Genomic DNA, 21,582 nt, shown 5'->3' on the forward strand with positions numbered 1-21,582 from the left:
ACATAAATGAATGGAAAAACATTCTATGCTTATGAATAGAAAGAAGCAATATGAAAATGGCCATACTGCCCAAATAGATTCAATGGTATTCCCATCAAACTACTACTGACATTCTTCACCAAATTAGAAAACACTAAAAATTCATATGGAATCTCAAAAGAGCCGAAATAGCCAAGACAATCCTAAGCAAAAAAACAAAGCTGGAGGCATCATGCTACCTGACTTCAAACTATACTACAAAGCTATGGTAACCAAAATGGCATGGTACTGATACAGACACATAGACCAGTGGAACAAAATAGAGAACCCAGAAATAAGACTGCACACCTACAACCATCTGATCTCCAACAAACCTGACAAAAAGCAATAGGGAAAGGATTCCCTATTTAATAAATAGTGCTGGAAGAACTGGCTAGCCATATGCAGAAAATTGAAGCTGGACCCCTTCCTTACACCATATACAAAAATCAAATCAAGATTGATTAAAGACTTACATATAAAACCCAAAACTATAAAAACCCCAGGAGAAAATCTAGGCAATATCACTCAGGACATAGGCACCCAAAAAGATTTCATGATGATGTCAAGAGCAAAAATTGACAAATGGGATCTAATTAAAGAGCATCTGCACAGCAAAAGAAACATCAGACTGAACAACCTACAGAATGGGAGAAAAATTTCCAATCCATCTGACAAAAGTCTAATAACATCCATAAGGAATTTGAATTTACAAGAAAACAAGCCCAGTAAAAAGTGGGCAAAAGACATGAACAGACACTTCTCAAAAGAAGACATTCATGGAGCCAACAAACATGAAAAAAAGCTCAACATCACTGAATAGAGAAATGCAAATCAAAACCACAATGAGCTACCATCTCATGCCAGTCAGAAAGATGCAAGGTTGCAGAGCAAAAGGAATGCTTTTACACTGTTGGTGGGAGTGTAAATTAGTTCAACCACTGTGGAAGACAGTGTAATGATTCCTCAAAGACCTAGCAGCAGAGATACCATTTGACCCAGGAATCCCATTATTGGGTATATACTCAAAGGAATAGAAATCATTCTATTATACATGCATGCATATGTTCATTGCAGCACTATTCACAATAGCAAAGACATGGAATCAACCTAAATGCCCATCAGTGATACACTGGGTAAGAAAATGTGGTACATATACACCATGGAATACTATGCAGCCATAAAAAGGAATGGGATCATGTCCTTTGCAGGGACATGGATGGTGCTGGAGGCCATTATCCTCAGCAAACTAATGCAGGAACAGAAAACCAAAAATCCCATGTTCTCACTTGTAAGTGGGAGCTAAATGATGAGAACACATGGACACAATCGGGTAGGGGGAGGAGAAGTGCATCAGGAAGAATAGCTAATGGATGCCCAGCTTAATACCTAGGTGATGAGATGATCTGTGCAGCAAACCACCATGGCACATGTTTACCTATGTAACAACCCTGCACATCCTGCACATATACCCTGTTGGGGGAACCAGCCCCCAATATTTCAAGATCTGGTTTGATCTGGTTTGGTCTGGTTTGATCTGGTTTGATCCGGTCTAATCTGGTTTGAGCCACTCAAAACCAGTTTGATCTGGTGGTTTGATCAGGTCTAATCCGGTTTGAGCTGGTCTGGTCTGGTTTGATCCGGTTTGAGCCGGTCTATTTTCTATTTTTCCTAAGTGTTGGCTGGTCTGAGAAATAAAGGGAAAGAGTATAAAAGAGAAATTTTAAAGCTGGGTGTCCGGGGGAGACATCACATGTCGGCAGGTTCCATGATGCCCCCTGAGCCACAGAACCAGCAAGCTTTTATTAGCAATTTTAAAAGGGGAGGGAGTGTATGAATAGGATGTGGGTCACAGAGATCACATGCTTCACAGTGCAATAAAAGATCACAAGGCAGAAGGTCAGGGTGAGATCACGAGGTCAGGGTGAAACTAGAATTACTAATGAAGTTCCATGTCCCACTGTGCACACATTGCCATCGATAAACATCTTATCAGGGTTCAAGAGCAGAGAACTTGTCTGACTAGAATTTGCCAGGCTGGAATTTTCTAATCCTAGCAAGCCTGGGGGCACTGCAGGAGGCCAGGGCATGTTTCATCCCTTATCTGCAACTGCATAAGGCAGACACCCCCAGAGCAGCCATTTTAGAGCCCCCTGACACTCCCGGAATGCATTATTTTCCCAGGGCTGTTAATTATTAATATTACTAAGGAAAGAATTCAGTGATATTTCTCTTACCCATTTTTGGCAGTAAGAGAAATGTGGCTCTGTCCTACCTGGCTCCCAGGCAGTCAGACCTAATGGTTATCTGCCTTGTTCCCTAAACATTGCTGTTATCCTGTTCTTTTTTCAAGCTGCCCAGGTTTCATATTGTTCAAACACACATGCTTTACAATTTGTGCACTTAATGCAATCATCACAGGGTCCTGAGGCGACATACATCCTCAGCTTATGATGATGGGATTAAGAGATTAAAGACAGGCATAGGAAATGATAAGAGTATTGATTGGGGAAGTGATAAATGTCCATGAAATCGTCACAATTTATGTCAGAGACTGCAGTAAAGACAGGCATAAGAAATTATATAAAAGCATTAATTTGGAGAACTAACAAATGTCCATGAAATCTTCACAATCTATGTTGTTCTGTCACAGCTTCAGCAGGTCCCTCTGTTTGGGGACCCTGACTTCCCACAACAGTACCCCCAATCTTAAATTTTAAAAATGGCAAAGATGAAAAGGCAGTTCTTTAAAAAAAAATCTTAAACCTGTGAAAAGGTATTTATTTCATCTCACTATGAAGTATTTCCTATGAAGAAAAACATGGAGACCATTGTTTTTAACCTATCGATTGGCAAAGAGATGGAAAACCTCTGAACACACTGTGTTGGTGAGAAGCTGGAGAATAGAATAGCTGCAACAACTCCTTTACAGGCAGCTTCACCCAATCTATCAAATTTCTAAATGCATATGGCCTTTGCACAGCAATTGTGCTTTTGGGAATTTATCCATCTTGGGCAAGATTATGCCTGTATGACATACCAAATGACTGAAAACAACCCATCTAGGAATCTGTAAGGGACAGGTGAAGTCATGGTATAGCTTCACAAATACGATGCAGCCAGTGAAAAGAATGAGGCAGATGTATAAAACTAATGATTAACCAAAGTAGAAGTAAGTATATAATGTGTTGTCATTTGAATTCAAAACAAGGATGTAAGATGAGTGATAGCAAGTTGACGGTTGCTGAAGTTGAGTGACGGGTAGATAGGGTTTCACTGTACTCTTCTCTCCAGTTTTGAGTGTTTGAAAATTTCCATAATCTCTCCCTGCAGAGAGGTGGGTAGGGGGGCAGGACTGAGACTTTTCATTGTATCCTAAATTGCATTTTATAAAAGCCTAGTAACAGTGATGATTGCTTCTGGGAAGGGAGACTGGTGACAGGTGTGAGGGAGACTGTTTTCTGAATGACCCTTGTACTGTTGAGATTTTTTAATTATAGGCCTATATTACCTATTAACAAATGTAAAGGCTAAAATATCAGGCATCTGCTTTTTATGTAATTTTCATGTTTATAGTAACAGAAATAAGTGAGAAACAAATACCCCTTTGAATACTGTAATCACGTGAACAACTTCCCTTGAAAACGTGTTCTGAGAAGTTCTTTCTCTTCAGAGAGAGATCATGCTTCCGTGGATAACTGATACCCTTAAAGATATTTGATGGTTGTGTCTGATGAATAATTAATATATGATGCCAAAGAAAGTTCAGTTAAAGTTTCTGAAAGTATTGGTAGGTGGCAGGGAGAGTCCAAGACCTTGGTAGCTGTGTTTTAGATTTACACGGGGAAAGGACTCATTTTCATTAATCCAAAACTAACTGAATGTGATGGCTCTACAGAGAATGACACTGTGAGAACTGATTTTTTACTATTTTAAGTCCACATCAATTCAGCATATTTCCTACATATCTATTGTGTTCAAGAGGCTGGACTTAGGTGTGCCTGAGATCAGTCTGTGTCTTCAGAAGTAGGGCAGAGCTGGCATACTGGTAACTCCAGGCTATGGCAGCAGGTGATCGGGGTCCTGGAGGGAGGACTGTGGAGAGGTCTTAGGGGAGGGTGAGATCTGGAACACAGGGAAAGGGCATGGAAGGACACTCACCAGCACCATTCTCAGTTATTAGCCTGTGCTTTGTGTGTAGCAACAGAAGTTCTCATAAAACTCAGTTTTCTTGTATTTCATCTTACTTCTTTAGGAGAACGTATTGACGAATGGGTCTTCTTTTCTCATTATAAATTGGCATTTATGATGAGCAAAGACCTAATCCCCAGATTTCTAGACTCTGCAAGTGCAAGTTTCAATATCAGACACCCACACAGGTCAGAAGGGCACATGCCCTTATCCATTTGGAGCCAAATTCATTTTGTTGAACAGTTTGAAGGTTTGGACTCAACCTCTGAGTGAACTGCCCAGCAACTGATTGATCTACAATCATGGTTTAAATTAATTGGCTTTGCTCACATCTGTATCCTGACAAAGTATTTGTGAAGGAGTAGCTGCTGTTTACCAGTAACAGCTCCAGCTCATCATTCACCACCTTTTATATGGGTTTGAGGAGGACGAGGAATTTGGACCTCCTTGAAATAGCTGCCACCCTCTTCCCATGGCAACTTAAGCAAAGTAGCCTTTTCTTAGAAGAGACTGTGCCAGACTGGTGAGTCTTGTGTTATAAAATATTATATGTTGCATATAATACAGATAAGTTGTTGATTAGGAGAAATGTTGTGTCTTGACAGCAACACTGAACTGAAGATCTCCATCTCTGCAGAAAATGCATAGAGCCTTCTTTAAGATGCAGTGAACAGCTAGATGAATACACTGAATTATTTTTCCTCTAATACAGCTGATGGGATGAAAAGAAAATAAGTTTGTTTCCTTGATCAAGACTGGGGAGTTAGGATGAGAAGCTTGAATTCCAAGGGTCCTTTTACCATGGAGAAAGTAGTACATTGCAAAGGTATGTTTGTGGACAAGAGAGTACATTCATTCAGCTGTCCTTCATTTAAAAAAGTCAAGCAGAACATTTATAGAAGATGAAATAGTTTCTATAAAGACCTAGCTTACAATTTAAATGTGAGGTGGACCAAGATGGTGTTTGTGATAAGTGTTTTCTTCTGGAATGCTTAGATGGTACATTTGGACAAATGAAGCAGGATTAGTTGTGTAGCTATGTGTTTGTCACGTTGTCCTGGGCAGGGCATAAGGAACTCCAAAGTACAAAATGACAGTGGATTCGATTTGTGCTGCCAAACAAGAGTCACCTCTAAATATTCTCCACACCTGCATGGAATTAATTCCCATTCCCTATGTGTGATGGGAGAGAAATCAAACACTTAATCTATATCATATGTCTCGGAAAAGTTCCAGACAGACACCAGCCTGGAGTGAGAAATGTGGAGTTTTCAGTGATTGATGTTTAAAGGGTAACATTTCCTTAGTTTCATAAAACAGAATGAAGGACTTTTTCGGGCCTGCTTTAAAGGAAATCTTGGAAGAGTCCCTGCTGGTGGAGAAAAAAACACCAGCAGTAGGAATACCTTCCTCTGATAACATGGTCTGTTGGCCCCAGTTTGACCTGGTACACAGGTGCGTTGCTTAAAAGAAATAAAAAGCTTCAGGATGAGGGGTACGTGGGAAAGGAGCTTCCCTGCTCTTTGGCTACCTGAAATGCACGCACAAAATATTGATGGATGAGAAAAGTTTAGGGCGTGCTCACCACCTTCCATGACTGCAACTCTAAAACAAATTAGAAAAACAAATGTAAAAGAACTGTCAATAAACAGAAGAAATTATATGTGGACTTTCACTAATAATGAAATGGGAGTGGACTTTGCAAGCATGAAAGGAATGGGAAAATTCACAAAATAAAAATTCAATATTTAAAACCAGAATTATTCTTAGGATTTTTTGGCATAACTAAAGTTATAATACATTATTAAAATATTTTTAAAAGAAACTCTTATAAACCAAGAAGAAAAACTCTGCCTCTCAAACAGAAATAAATAGGCAAAGGATAGGAAAAGACAATTCACAGAACAAATACAGTGAATAGCAGTGGTATGCTTGAGCTGGCTGGTACTGGCTCATAACTGCCAATTCCCTACTCCTCATTCAGTAATGTCACATTCGTAGCTTGAAACTGGCCATGGTGGGAGGTTTTATACCAGAGAAATCAGCTATAAATCAGGATTTTTAAATAAAAGGCCAGTTTGCCAGCATACCATTAGGATACCGTGGTATGCTACCATTGGTAGCATACCATTACTACCAGTAGTTCAAGTGTACCAGTAATCAAAAAAATACAAGAAGAAATGAGGTCTGGACAAGGTGGAATAAGCACATTTCACCCTATTTCTCCTGCTAAGTGCAACAAAAATGTCTGGACATAAAGTATGCTGGTTAGGGATCTCAGAACTCAAGGAATTACCCAATGGTGTGTTTGTGTGTGTGTGTTCCTTTATATATCTTGGCCTGGGCTCAGGATAGACCCACAACTGGAAAAGCCTGCTATCTTGAGACAAAAGACTGGAGAAAGAGCAGTCTAGAAATACAGAACTGTTTTGACCATACCTGAGCTTATTCCAGCTCAACACTTGAAAAAAGCTATGCCTCCCTCCCACTTCTCATCAGGTATCATGTCCTAGAGACTGGCAGATCTGTACTTTCCATCACTTCTTGCAATAAATAACATGCCACATCCCTTCCCTGGAACAGAGACTATGGGTAGAACTTTTAGGGGATTTCTCATCACCATGGAATCCAGAAGGAAACGAAACATTTTTTAGTACTGAATGGAGAAAACAGTCAACACAGAATTCTATATCCAGCCAAACTATCCTCCAGGAATAAATGCATTCACAGATAAAGGAAAATGAAGAGAATTTGTCACCTACAGATTTGCTTTTAAAAAATGGCTAAAGAAAGTTTTTCAGACAGAAAATAAGTTGAAACATTAGGAGTTAAGAAAAAACAGAAAAAGTAAATATATGAGTAAATATAGTAGACTCTTTTAAAGATTATGTTTGGCTGAAAGCAAAATTACAACATCTGAAGTGACTCTCAGTACACATAAAGGTAATATTTAAGACATCTGTGTTACAAAAGGAGGAGGAAAAGAGACCTAAAAGGTGATAGTTTCTGTATTCTACTTGAAGTGATGAAATATTGACACTAATAAACTGTGATAAAGTAAGTACATATACTGTAATCTTTAGAGCAGTGGTTTTCAATCAAGGGAGGTTTTGCCTTTCAGAGGACATTTTGGCAATGTTTGGAGACATGATTACACATGTTACTTCCATCTAGTTGATAGAGGCCATGGATGCTGCTAAACATTCTACAATGCACAGGAAAACCCCACATAACAAAGAGTATTCAGTACAATATGTCAAAACGCTGAGGATGAGAAACTGCCCTAGTGTAATCATACAAAAAAATACAAAGATATATACTCAAATACAGATAAATCAATATGTAATACTAATAAGTGTTCAGCTAAACTACAGGAACACAGAAAAAGCACAATGAAACAAAAACCAGAGAGAACAAACAGAGTATTAACATGGTAGACTTAAATCCAAACATATCAACAATTGCATTAAATATTAATGTTCTAAACACACCTATTAAAAGATAGTGACTGGCTAAATGGATGAAAAAATATAATCTAACTATATGCTGTCTACAAGAACCTCTTTTCAAATGTAATTCCATAGGTATGTTAAAAGTAAAAGGATGGAAAAATTCATACTCTGCTTTTTATGCTGTTTTTGGAAGTAACCATTTCTGTTTGCTGCAATCATGAATGATGTTTCCTATTGTGAAATACCATTCATGATTGCAAAAAGACAACACTAATACTAATCAGAATAAAACTGGAGTGGATATACTAATATCAGATGAAGTAGATTTTAGAACAAAGATTACCAGAGCTAAACAGAGACATGACATAATGATAAAAGGGTCACTTTATGAAGATGACACAATTCTAATTGTGTGTATCACAAACAACAGAGCTTCAAAATACATGAAGCAAAAACTGATGAATTCAAAGGAGACACAATTATAGTTGGCAAGTTCAACATCTCCTCTCAGTAACTGATAGAACTACTAGACAGCAAAAAAAATAAGGTATTTTGTTTTATTTATCAAACTGGTAAAAGTTAAAATTTAGTGTTAGCAAAGTCATGGTGAGAAAAACAATAATGTGGGAAATGCAAACATATGTAAGAGTTCTGAAAAAATATTTTTATATTATGAGGCTTTCAACCCAATATTTCACTTTTAAGAATCTCTCCTAGGGGAATAAAGAGGTCCAAGGTTTACCTGTCTAGAACTTTATAACAGAGCTGTTTATAACAGCAAAAGTTAGAGACATCAAAACATGCCCAATAATTGGCAAGTACTTAAACATTTATATTCAAGCATAGTGTTATTGTTAAATAACATTTTTAAGGATTTTTAATGCCATTGTAAATGGGACTGATTTTTAAGGCAAAACAAAGCAGTATATAAAACTTTGTACAAATAAATTATGTTAAAATACACAATTATAAACAAAAATTAGCAGTGAAAAATTACCAGTGATTATCTCCTGTTTATTTGCTTGTTTTCTCCTCCCTTCAAGTTTTCTATTGTGAAATATCATTCGTTACTGCAGCAAACAAATGGTCATTTCCAAAAATAGCATACAAATGAGATCATATACATAAAGTAAACAATACAGTGCTAAGTTTGATACAGAGACACTCAATAGGTGGTATAATTCTTGTAAATTTGAAATAAAATGATGAGAAAGTATAACTGATGGTTCTTAGGGTGACCATCTGTCTTAGATTGCCTGTCTCTATTTTACTGTCTGGGCCTAATTATTACTAGTCCCCCTGCAGTTCTCAAAAGTGTCATAGTTTAGTTGCATGGGTGGTCTAACTATTCAAATACTTAACACATTACAACTAGTAATTAAAATATATGACACCCTTATTATACTCCAGGCACCAAACTAACTACTTTATGTGGATTATCTCATTTAACCATCTGAGTAGCTGAATTATCTCCATATTATAGAGGCACCAAGAAGTTAAGCAGCTTGTCTAAGCTCACACATTAACAAGTAGCAGAATCTGGATTTGAACTACATCCTATCATGTTAGTACTCAAAGCATACCTGGGCCTGCCTAAATGCAGGGTTGACTGGCAGGGGTCTGGCAGGGACGCTGGGTGCACGCGGAGCCCGGTGGAGGGGAGGAAGCACTCGCTGAGTTGACTGGGGCTGAGGGACATTCAGGCCGTTGAGGGGTCTGCTGATGTCAACATTCGGACACTGTGGCAATCTCCTGGGATTTTCCTGCACAGTCAAAGTAAAAAGCCATGCTAGAGAGGGTTTCAAAAATATCAGTAATTCCTTAAGGAAAATGCAGTGCCAACTCATCCGTTATAGCTGAAGGCCAAGGTGGAATAAAGGAAAGAAATCAAGGATGTACACAAGAGGGAAACTATTATTTATTTAAACTTCAAAATTCAAACAGAAGTATCACCTGCCTCCATCCCGCCAAATCTGGAATAGAAGGATCGATTTTTGTTTAGATTTTTAAAAATGGTTTAACAGATAGCTGTAAAGCACTTGAATAAGTACCAAGTATAAAGACATGGACCGAGATCTTAGGGAAGTTACAAAAGAGATATGAAAATAAGACACAGCTTAATGTGTACAAGGCTCAATGAGAACTGAGAAAGCCACTGAGGAAAGGAGAGTTGTGGCTTCAGGAGGCCATGGCTGAGGTTGGGGCTTGGAGTTGGAGACGTTCTCCCACATGGTAAGCCTTGTTCTTAGAACAGGTGCTGTAGGGGCTCTTAGACTTCAGGCTTCCACCCCTTCCTTCCTCTCTTTCTAAAAACAGCTTAATTGAGGTATAATTGACAATGTATACAACTTGGTCATTTTTGACATGTTTACACCCATGAAACCCTCACAACAAACAAGTGGACAAATGAATGTGTCCATCACCCCAAAGAGTTTCCTTGTCATCCTTCTCCCTTCACTCTCCCTCCAGTCATCAGTCTGCTTTCTGTCACTATCACTTTGCATTTGTCAGAATTGCATATAAGTGGGATCACGGAGTATGTACTCTGGCTGTTCTTCTTTTACTCAGAATAATTATCTAGAGATTCATCCACAATGTTGTATACATCAGTGGTTCATTCCTTTGTGCAAACATACCATTGTTTGTTTATCCTTTTACTGGTTGATGGATATTTGGGTCGTTTCTAGTTTGGGGCTCTCAAAAATAAGGCTGTGCTTTTATTTTTTTATTTTTTTAAATAGAGTTGCGTTTTTCTTTTTTAAAAAAATAAAGATGTGCTTTTGGCTACCACACAAAGCCATTCTCACTTGTGGTTCCACCTTTGGGGACGAGCAGGGGTAAAGCTTATTGGGAACGGCAGCCTCCTCCTTGGTGGCCCACCCTCTATGCTTTTCAATCACTTCTAATTTTTTTTGACACCAATCTTGTTCACTGTTATAATTTGGACTCTTGTTGAATAAGTTCAATATGCAAGAATTCTTGTGGGTACATCAGAGAAACTTGGTGGGGAAAAACTATTAGAATGAACTCTAGCTGTAATTCACCAGGGTAGCAAGAGGGTTAAGAGACAGCAGGGAGCCATGAGGTACTCTGGGTTAAGGATCCAGTTCTCTGAAACCACAGGGTGGACAGGGCTTCCTCAGCTCAGAGGCTGGAGCAAAATGGTCAATTCTGAGAGCTCCGTGTAACTTTTAAAAATATTTTAAGAATAACAGTGGGCTAAAGCAGCTCACCTAAAGCCAAGTGGTGGCATTTGGAAACCATGGTGGGGATGGCGTTGGGGACCGGTATCAGGAGCCAGTTTGGGCTGCAGACCCAGTAGGGCCCCAGAAATGTGGCTGCTCTGGGTGACTGGAGGGATCACAACTCACAATATGCTGCACCATATCATGCAGGGGACACTGACTGTGCCAACAGGATCTAGGTGGGCTTCCATGGGGGCACCATGGGACCTCCCCAGATCATCTCAGAGACCCTCCCTCAGAGCCTGTTGATCTGGCAATGCAGACTCAGCACTTCACAGGCAGTTCCTCTAGGATCCCATTCTTATTCAATCTTGTATTGAAAATGTCATGTCTGCATGTGTGCCCTGAGCACTCACATCTATTCAAGACTCACCTTCGGTGGGTAGGAATCTAGAGGCTTCCTCATCAGGCCTTTTCCGAGGTGGCCGAGGTGAGCCTGACAGGGTTGGGAGCCACGGGGTGGCCGGGAAGGGCGCACACACCTGCAACAGAATCCCACAGCTGTTGACCAAACATGTTTCCCCTTCTCACTAACTTGACTTTTTACACTTTGCTTATAGTGGCACTCAAAAGATAGTTTACTTAGTGTGCTAAACATGCAAAGGAAAAATTACCTAACACTCTTAGGAGATTAAAAAATAAATACTAATTTTTCCCTCAAAACCTCTATTTTGTCAAATTAGTTCTTGCACTCCATGGAAATGCAGTGTAGTGACACCTGGAAGATGATTTGTATGAAGCTGGCATTTCAGCGATAATGTCTTTGAATATATTTGGATCAAAAGCTACCCCATCTGATGAAAATATTTCAATGTCTCCATGTTGTATCAAAACGACTAACATAAGGGTGGGAGAAAACACATCAGTGGAATTCCCTGACACCCTGCTAGCTTATGTAATAAGCAGCATATTGTTGTTTGAAGAGAAGTAAAGGAGGCAGCTGATCTGGCAGAAATTTAAAACAAGAAACCCCCGCCAAAAAGAACCAAGTCCCAGGTTTATGATCCAGAAAATCTGACCTTTGCTAAAAAAAATGAAGTGAGAAGCAGTTTGCTGTACATTTTCTGAGCCACCGTTTCTTGAACAACCTAAACCCAGGGTACCTTAGTTTTTCAATGGTGGTCTTATTTGTAAACAACAGTCGTATCAAGGTCTTCCTTTTGAGATAAACCACAAATCCAGCAGCAAGAAGACACAGGATGGTCACCAGAATTCCTACGGTTAAACCTTGGTTATCTGAAACAAAACACATTGGGCTCACGGAAGGAAGCAGTTACAATGAAATATGGGAGGTATCAAGTTGACATTTATGGCAAAGTGAACTCTGAAACAACAGAAATGAAGACAGTAAACCCTTGAGTGATGTACTAATAAACTCTCTTACTTCAAAGATCATGTTTGAGGTTCAATCTATGTTACCATCATTCATTTCTGACAACTCTAGAACTTGCCAAACAGGAATATATAGTTGGGTAGTTGGGGCGATGGCCTGGACCACCCAGGCTCCCTGAGGTGTGACAATGGCACAGTGGACCATGGTAGCCACAGAAGGTAGCAGGGAGCCATCACCGAAACCTCACCGGAATCACAGCCATCCCCAGGCTCAAATGTTTCCAGCCCTCAGCACAGATTTGCCACCTCAAAGTGCCTTTCTTTACTCATTCTGTAGTTTTGGGTTCTGCTTTATCTTTTTTCATATTTTTAAAGAATGAGATGCTTTCTTGCTAGATATCTCAAAGTAGGTAGTGAAAAAAGAAAACTCATTTAAATGAAGCACCCATGGGTTTTGCTTTGTTATGTTGGGGACTTACAAACACAGCCTTTGTGGGGGAAACCGTTTTTCTGGGAGGAAGCTGTTTTCTCTATGAAAACATCTTTTCTCTGACCTGCTGCCATTTTGTTTATTACAGTTAAGAGCCTCCTCAAGGGTAGGGAAAGGAAGGAAAAAATCAAACCATCAGATTGGTTTCTTACAGCAACTACGGGCAGAGGCTGGGAAGGACTCTAAATGCTCAGACTTAGAGGAGGTCTACTTGTGATTTCAACCGGCCTGTGAATTTTCAGAGGACAGGGATCTTGATTCATTTGTCTTCCCACCAGCAAGGATCAGGGTGTACTTCACATTAGGTAAATGCGCAACAGTCCTTTCAGGCTGCTGGTGATCGCCGCGAAGGTGACTGCAGTTACCTGGGCTCTCCTCAGCCCTGCCTCCCACCTGGACCCTCAGCTGGCTGTGGACCACTGCAGCAGCAGCTCCTACTCCAGGGAAAGAATGTCTTTCACACCCTCTCGGTTTCTGGACCTCATCCCCCACTAACAAGGCCTATCAGGGATGTGTCTTAGCCTAAGCAAGACAGCCAACAGATGACAGTCTTGACTCACTTGTTAGTGTTACTGGAAAAGTATTGCTTCTGGTTTCCTGGCCAAAATGTCCCTCTTTTCAGAGCCTTAGCAGTGATCATAGGGGGCTCTGGCTAGAGTTCTGGTGTCTCATAACAAAGCTAATTTAAAAAGTGAGCAGCAAAATTCTTGAACTATAATTTCTAGTTCCATAAAGTGAATCCATAAGTCTTCAATACATCACTCTATGAAACCGAACATTTACAGGGCCCACACACTGAACCTGCTGCATCCCCCAGGGTTGCTCAAGCCAGAGGCTCCGGCAGTGAGTGACTCCATCTCCCTCTTCCCCATGACCAGCATGAACACCGTGTCCTGTGTCTCCTCCTGTTGGCCCAGTCCACACTCTAGGTCTGAGCCCAGCCCAGTCCCTACTCTAGATCTGAGCCCAGCCCAGCCCACACTCTAGATCTTCACGCAGTCAGCTATCTCTGCTTCAGAAGGCACATTTCCCTCGCCCCCTTCAGACCTCAACAGATGAGGGTCCCCAGGAGCCCCCCTGACAATACCCTGCTGCTCCGTGAGGGTTGCTCCCCTCCCGTGATGCCCTCTCTCCCCGCAGTCGTACCCCCCACTTACCATGCCATGTCATACTTGCTTAAAGTCTCTCCAGGACCCAGGAGAGTGGCTGGCATGTGGCAGACAAATGAGTACTTGTTTAATGAGTCTCTGAGCCATGGCCAGGCCAAGGAGCAGCGAGCCATGCTTGCTCATGGCCTGCCTTGGTTCTGTATATGTATGCACGGGGTAGAGGCAGGGATATTTCAAACGCACTCTCTTTTATGCAATAATGGCCACAGGGGATGGAGTTAGGCTCTTCTGTTGTTTTCACTTTTTAACATTCTTATTTTTTAAATGAAGGGTTGGTGACTCTGTGGGTTCCCTGGCTTTTTGCAAACCCTCAAACCTGAGTACTGCTGGTCACACATGTCCGTGCCAAAGAGCCACAGAGCTTGCCACCCTTTCTCCTACTTTCTTCTCCAGTTTGTTTCAGTGCCATTCAGTTTGCTTGGACGGAGACGGAATGGGTGGCAGGGTCTCTGATAAATTAAAAACTAAAACCCTGCTATTTTCATATAATAAATGCGAAAAGCCATATCAGAGCATTAAGTTTCAGCCAGAGACCAGTCATCAGGGCTGTCAAGGCTGAGATGTCAATGGGGAAAGGGGACACTGGGCCCAACCCTTGCTTCTCCCCCACTGCTGTGGAGGCTCAGTGAAAGGCCAGACTTTTGAGTCCTTTTCCTACTTGCTGCAGAGCTGGGGCCTGCTAGAGTGGTAACTTGGTGCTCTCTCGGGAGTAGCATTGAAGCATGTCCACGTTTTAGCAGAAGCTCAACCAGGAACTCGCTGCCCTTCCTCGCGCTGTTTCTGCAGACGTGCCTCTGGTAGGCTGGACTTCCCCTCCTGAGCCCTGAGAACTGTGTTGTGTCTGTTGTCATGGAAACGATGGCAAAGCCACAAAGTCAATGCTGCCAGTCACGGGAGGCCTTGGGGACGCGTGACCTCCTCTGCAGCAGCACTAGTCACAGTCTCCCATGTCATGGGAGGGCTCAGATGAGTGTCAGTGAGGCAGAAGATGCATGTTTCTGCGATCCCGCGGGCACCTGGCCCTGGCCATGCTCCCTGTTGGAGCTCTGCAGCTTCCTGCCTTGCTTCTTTCCCTCCAAAAGGGGCATCATTCAGACTTGCCCCTGAATTGCCCAATAAGAACTCAGAGAAAACAGCACCACACCAGGACACCATTTCTAAAGGTCATCTGAGGAGAAATGGCCGTGAGTTCAAGCACAGCTGCTACTAAGAGCTGCTTGGGGGACAGGTAGACCTGTGTCTAAATCTTAGCGAGATCACATTAGGCAAAATACTTAACTTCCCTGAGCCTCAGATCCTATGTATGTGAACAAAGAATCATATCACCTTCTTCAGAGTTGTATAAGGAGCGGATGACATCATGCGCATAAAATGTACCACATAGCACCTGCACACACCATTCCATGTGCAGAAGCTGTTGCAATGACTCCCTCTGCTGCCGTGACTGTCACCTTTACTAAGAGGTGGGTGTCTTTCCAGTAGGATTTTTAAAAGGCAGTAAACTTCACACCTTTTCACCCTACCACACAGATGCTGGCTTTTACAAAGTCCTTTGATACAGTGATGAAATTCATACCCATTCAGCAGTTCACTATAGAAATGACCTTAGCTAAGAAAAGTGTCGCAGGCTAAGGAACTGGCAAACTCAGCCACTCAGTCAAAGCAGAGAGCAAGGAGCCTCGGAGATCGGGCAGGGATGAGGGGGCATCTGGAAACTGTGGGAGACCCTAGGCTGTGCAGACCCACGTGGGGTCCCCACCAGGTTTCCTGTTGGCTCTACCTGCACCCACGCTGACAGCTGGCGAGCCCACCTGCCCCCAGGTGCTCAGCCTCCTCCCGCCAGGATACAGGGGTCTCACTGACCTGCTTGCCGGATGGGGCCGCTGTCTGTGCTTCCTCCAAAGCCAAACTTGTCACAGAAGGGAGGTGCCCAGTGGGCCTCACAGTGGCAGTTCTTCCTGTTGTTGCACACCTTTCAGGGCAGAGGGGAGGGACGTGGGGTTAGGACATACGCCGCTCTGTGCATCACCACAGGAGCACGGGGACCATGGTCAGAGCCCCCCCCAACAGTGACACAGCCAGACTCAGCACATGCCATGGTGCAAATGAGCTCAAATCTGGCACTACACACCACGCAGGTGCGACCAGACCTGAGGCTGCAAAGACTCATCATCTGCCTATTAGTGGCTGTTAAGAGAGTGACGAAGATTATCTGGGTTCATCAGCTTGCTTCCCCCACCCATCTCACTTCCTTCTCTATCTCCCCATCTTCCTTTTTGAATCCAGAAAACTCACTGTCTGACCACGAGGAGAAGCCCCCTCAGCAGTGAGGAGGGACCATGCTTTGCGGCTACAGACCCAAAGCCCTGGGGCACCATGGGACCTGACAGATGCTTGGCACATCCCTGTCTCCTTCAGACAGAAGGCTCGGCGAGGCTGGTGACTGCTGGGTCCTGCACCAGGCAGGGGTCCGAGGCAGGCCCGCCATTTCCTGAGCCTAGCAGGGTGCATGGGATTTCCACTAATACTTCCTGAAGCCTGTCCCCTGCAATGCCTGCCTCCTTCTTATGGAGTTTCCCAGTGGCTGTTTCCTGACTCCCAGCCATGCACCAGGGTGCGAATCCAACAGTGGATTCTTTTCCTTGTGAAATAAGAGAATGGTTCTGGCATGGCAAGAAAGGGAGACCAGGAAAGCCCGAGGAGGCTGTGCTTCGCCCTTGTTGGGCCCAGCTCATAGACCAGAGCATTCCATGGAGGGGCCAGGAGCCCCTGCCCACCTGGTTACCAAGGGCTACCAATGGTGGCCACTCCCAAGCCTGTCCATGCTGGTTGGACTGGTTATTGTGCCAGATGTAACTAACTGAAAGTACATGATCCAATGGAATATTACCATGAAGATGATATATATTTAATATTTTTCTATGAAAATTAGGTTGTCAAGTCCAGTCACGGTGACTCATGCCTGTAATCCCAGTAAGTGGGAGGCTGAGGTGGGTAGATCACTTGAGGCCAGGAGTTCGAGACTAGCCTCGCCAACATGGTGAAATCCTGTCTTTATAAAGAAAAAAAAAAGTTAAAATAAATATTAGGTTGAATCCGTTGGGAACACTAGATTAAAAAAGACAAATCACTAAAAGAATTTCTGAAAAATTAGGAATGAGTGGGACAACTGCACAATGATTGGGAAGAGTGGCAGGGGACAAGCAGGAGGCTGTTCTTGGATGCTGTTGAGTGTCTAAGGTCCCCCTCCCCTTAAAGAAACGAACTAGAAGTTGTTGATGATGCATTTTTGAGTGGTTTATATCAGGAAGTCAATGCACAATGACATTCAGTAAATCAATCCTAAAGGCCTCAGCTCTCTGTCAAAATATGGCTGCCAGATATTTATTTCAAGGCAAAATAAAATGTGTGGAGTATACATCTCCCATGTAATGCTTCCCTGCCTCAACCGACTTGTTTTGATGAATCAACCACCTACCCCCATTGCTTCAGATAAGAAGGCCGATTGTCAGGATAGGCTTTAATAAGTTAGAAAGTAGACTGCTGTAAAGCAGAAATTGAGTAGAATTAGTTGGCATGTGGCAGAGCCTATGCCAAATATAAGTGTCTTGCCTGTTCCCTCAAAGATGCTGCTGCGGATGTACTAGCCTGAGATTCGTGCCTGCCCCTCATGGCTTCTCTCAGTAACTCGTGGTCATGTGCCTTGTTTTAAAACCCACGTGAAGGTGCTGCTGGGAGCCTGCTCTTGTTAGGGTGGGACTGTGGCCAAGCTACCCTTCAGCAAGGCATGGCCAGCTGCTCCACCTACCCAGGAAATGTGGACCTCTCCTCTCCCATGTGTGGATGAGGCCCAGGGGTATTGGAAAGGGTGTGGTCCAGGGTCCTCAACCAGTTTGCGGCTTGCCGGCCACATTACCTTGGGAACACCATCCCCCCAGCTCAGGGCTTGGCTTCTTCAGTAAAATAATAGGACTGGACTTGATCATCTCTTAACAGCCATCAGAAAATAATCTATGATCCAACGAAGACATAAGAAGATTCCATTCTATATTGGGAGTTAGCTAACTTTACTGTCAACACACCCATCTGAGGTGACACTGTGGTCTTTATGGTTCTGGCACAATGGTAATTTACAACCCCCTCCCCCCTGCACCCCGTAATTCTGTGTAAGAATCATTGGCAAGTGTCTACAAGTTTTAAAATAAAGAATTTGGAGCCTGATTTCTGTAGAAAATGTTTCAGGAAAACAAATGAACCTCTGGTGTGGTTAATCAAGACTAATACGATTCCATTGGAAAGAATTAAGCCCATCAAGAAAAATAAATTATGTTTTAAGCAATTAGAGTTCTCTTCTACCCTAAAGGCTCTCTGAGCTAAAATAACAGCCTCCTTTAGTTGAAACCCATTGTGTGTGATTTCAAGAACATGTGTTTAATATGATCTGTTGTCCTTGTTTTAATTCCTTTTGGAAGTATTTCAGTTCAGACACTGGTTCTGAATGTTGGTAGAAGAGGAACAGCGCAGTTTGAAATGTTAATGTGAAACTCTTCATGAAGGAAGGCTGGTTTTCAAATTACTTTGAACAACAAAAATCTTTTTTTAAATCATAGAATGTTAATTCAAAAGGTAATTATGGCTCAATCTGATTTTCTTTGTTAAATAAAAGTCACAATGAAAAGGTCAAAGGAAATGAATGTCTTTAGAAAAAAATATTGCAAAGACATTAACTGCTCTATTTAAAAAATGCTATGGATTGTGAAACCTTTTACAAAGGAATGATTTATTACTTAACTTGTTATGGGCTGGCTACTCACCCCCCTGCCGTGGCACTGCACTGTACACTCATGAACCCCAAAGACACTAATGTTTTGACATCGACGATTCAGGCAGATCTGTAGGAGGAGGAAAACACAGTAAATATCTTAGTATTTCTCCAACCCCCCTCCCTCAGCCCCAGCATACGCACATACATGTATTCAAACAAAAAGCAAGCAAAAGAAAGCTTGGAGAAGACCCAACCTTGTCTCCGTTAATACGGATGCAGCAAAACAATACATTTTACACTGGACTCAGGCACGGATCTTATTGCTGACTCCTCCAAACTCAGCACATTTTGAGACTAAGTTCAATGTGAACACTATGAAATTATTTTGCACTTTATGGCTTTTAATATAACTTTCAGTTGATCTTACAATTATAACTGATTTTCTTATGAGTTTTGTTTGGAGCTTGTAATGAAATCTATGTATTGCAGCATTTTTTTCTTCCATTAAAAGATACAGGAGAGGGCGAGGCTGGGCACAGTGGCTCATGCCTGTAATCCCAGCACTTTGGGAGGCCGAAGCAGGCAGAACACAAGGTCAGGACATCGAGACTCTCCTGGAAAACATGGTGAAACACCGTCTCTACTGAAAATACAGAAATTAGCTGGGCGTCGTGGCATGTGCCTGTAATTCCAGCTTCTCGGGAGGCTGAGGCAGGAGAATCACTCGAACCGGGGAGCTGGAGGTTGCAGTGAGCCAAGATCGTGCTACTGCACTCCAGTCTGGTGACAGAGAGAGATTCCGTCTCAAAAAATAAAATAAAATAAAAGATGTAGGAGAGGGCTAGACAGATTACTCCTTCTCCTAGGGCCTGGATAGACAGAGACGGAGACTCCAAAAATCCAGGGTTGAAGAGTCTTTTAAGGGAGAGATTGAAATATGGGAACTTTTTCCAGATACTGACTGACAAGTAACATCATCAATGACAGAAACCATCAGTAATGAGGCTCAGCAGTGGAAAGCGGAAAACAGACTGCTCCTTGAATTTATCAAGCTGTTGCAGTGGCAAGCATTTGCTAAATGATACCGTGCCAGCTGAAAGAGTTCAGCCTCATTCCAAAGGTGCATAATGTACTCCAGACTCAAGGGATGCAGCCCTTTATCTCCTATAAGATTTTACAAATCAGTGGAGTCAAATGAAGAAGAATCTAATGTTCAAATGGCAGAATCATTTTTTTTTTTTTTTTTTTGAGGCGGAGTCTTGCTCTGTCGCCCAGGCTGGAGTGCAGTGGCACTATCTCGGCTCACTGCAAGCTCCGCCTCCTGGGTTCACGCCATTCTCCTGCCTCAGCCTCCCGAGTAGCAGGGACTACAGGCGCCTGCCACCACGCCCGGCTAATTTTTTTGTATTTTTAGTAGAGATGGGGTTTCACCGTGTTAGCCAGGATGGTCTCGATCTCCTGACCTCGTGATCCACCCATCTCGGCCTCCCAAAGTGCTGGGATTACAGGCTTGAGCCACCGCGCCCGGCCGGCAGAATCATTTTTAATCAAGTAGAACCTTCCTATGGAGGAGGTCACCATCCGACCCCAACAGGTCATATAAGGCAAGAGGCATACCCTTTGGGAGAAGTGCTGGCCCAAGCAGCACTGAGGGGATTCCCACTCTGTGGGTGTGAATTCTGGCCAAGGGAATGGTCACATTCCAGCTGATAAAAGAACCTGTCCCAGATTACAGTGAACACAGCAGGACCCTCATGAGAATCACTGCTGATCCCTGAGCCATCAGAGAACCAAGGTTCTGAGATCAAAGCACATTTCATCTTGAACATGGAAAACAAATTTGATGATAAATTGAGCCCTTGGAATTGGAATGTCCAGATGCATCTGGCCCTGGCTGTTCAGGCTAGTTTTTTAAAAAAGGTGTCAGTCAGAATGGCTGTTATTAAAAAGTCAAAAAACAACATATGCTGGCAAGGCTGTGGAGAAAAAGGAACACTTATATACTGCTGGCGGAGTGTAAATTAGTTCAACCATTGTGGAAAACAGTGTAGTGATTCCTCAGAGATCTAAAAGCAGAAATTACCATTTGACCCAGCCAACCCATTACTGGGTAATACCCAAAGAAATATAAATCATTCTATCATAAAGACACATGCACTCATACGTTCATGGCAGCACTATTCACAACAGCAAAGACTTGGACTCAACTTAAATGTCCATCAATGATAGAATGGATAAAGAAAATATGGTACATATACTCCATGGAATACTATGCAGCCATAAAAAAGAATGAAGTCATGTCCTTTGCAGGAACATGGATGGAGCTGGAGGCTATCTTCCTAAGCAAATTAATTCAGGAACAGAAAACCAACTACCACATGTTCTCACTTATAAGTAGGAGCTAAATGATGAGAACACACAGACACATAGAGGGGAACAACACACACTGGGCCTATCAGAGAGTCGAGGGTGAATGAGGGAGAGGATCAGGAAAAATAACTAATGGTTACTAGGCTTAGTATCTGGGTGATGAAGTAATCTGTACCACAAGCCCCCATAACATAAGTTTACCTATATAACAAACCTGCACATGTACCCCTAAATCTAAAAGTTAAAAGACAAAATATGATTTGAGCCTAAAAAAATCAGATGTCATTTTAATGTCAAGGCTTGAATACGAACAAATGTAGGTAAGGAGACATTCAGAATGTATGAGAAGATTCACGTACTATCCTATTTCTCAAGGAAAAAGCATTTGTGGCTCAGGGTGTGTGGGGGCAAAGACAGGAGAGTGGAGGCAACACTTGTCCTCAGGATTCTGTCTCTGCCTCTGTCTTTTGTTCCCTGTATGACCTCATGTTAGTGAGTGATTTCAAGATCCTGTTGAATATGGAGTCTAAAAAGCATGTGGGGGTTATTT

At 42.4% G+C, this 21,582-nt stretch overlaps 1 protein-coding gene across 1 annotated transcript in view; it reads right to left on the minus strand.

Moving 5' to 3' along the window:
* Positions 1–21,582, minus strand: part of ADAM12 (ADAM metallopeptidase domain 12) — a 373,095-nt gene that overhangs the window by 15,969 nt on the left and 335,544 nt on the right. The window contains exons 17-21 of the mRNA XM_007964392.3: positions 18,712–18,789; positions 15,761–15,869; positions 12,010–12,142; positions 11,280–11,388; positions 9,245–9,424 (exon numbers count right to left, since the gene is read on the minus strand). Coding sequence (XP_007962583.3) covers positions 9,245–9,424; positions 11,280–11,388; positions 12,010–12,142; positions 15,761–15,869; positions 18,712–18,789 — 609 coding nt within the window. The remainder of the gene's footprint in view (positions 1–9,244; positions 9,425–11,279; positions 11,389–12,009; positions 12,143–15,760; positions 15,870–18,711; positions 18,790–21,582) is intronic.

The sequence above is a fragment of the Chlorocebus sabaeus genome, chromosome 9, assembly GCF_047675955.1.
Source record: "Chlorocebus sabaeus isolate Y175 chromosome 9, mChlSab1.0.hap1, whole genome shotgun sequence".
Lineage (NCBI taxonomy): Eukaryota > Metazoa > Chordata > Mammalia > Primates > Cercopithecidae > Chlorocebus > Chlorocebus sabaeus.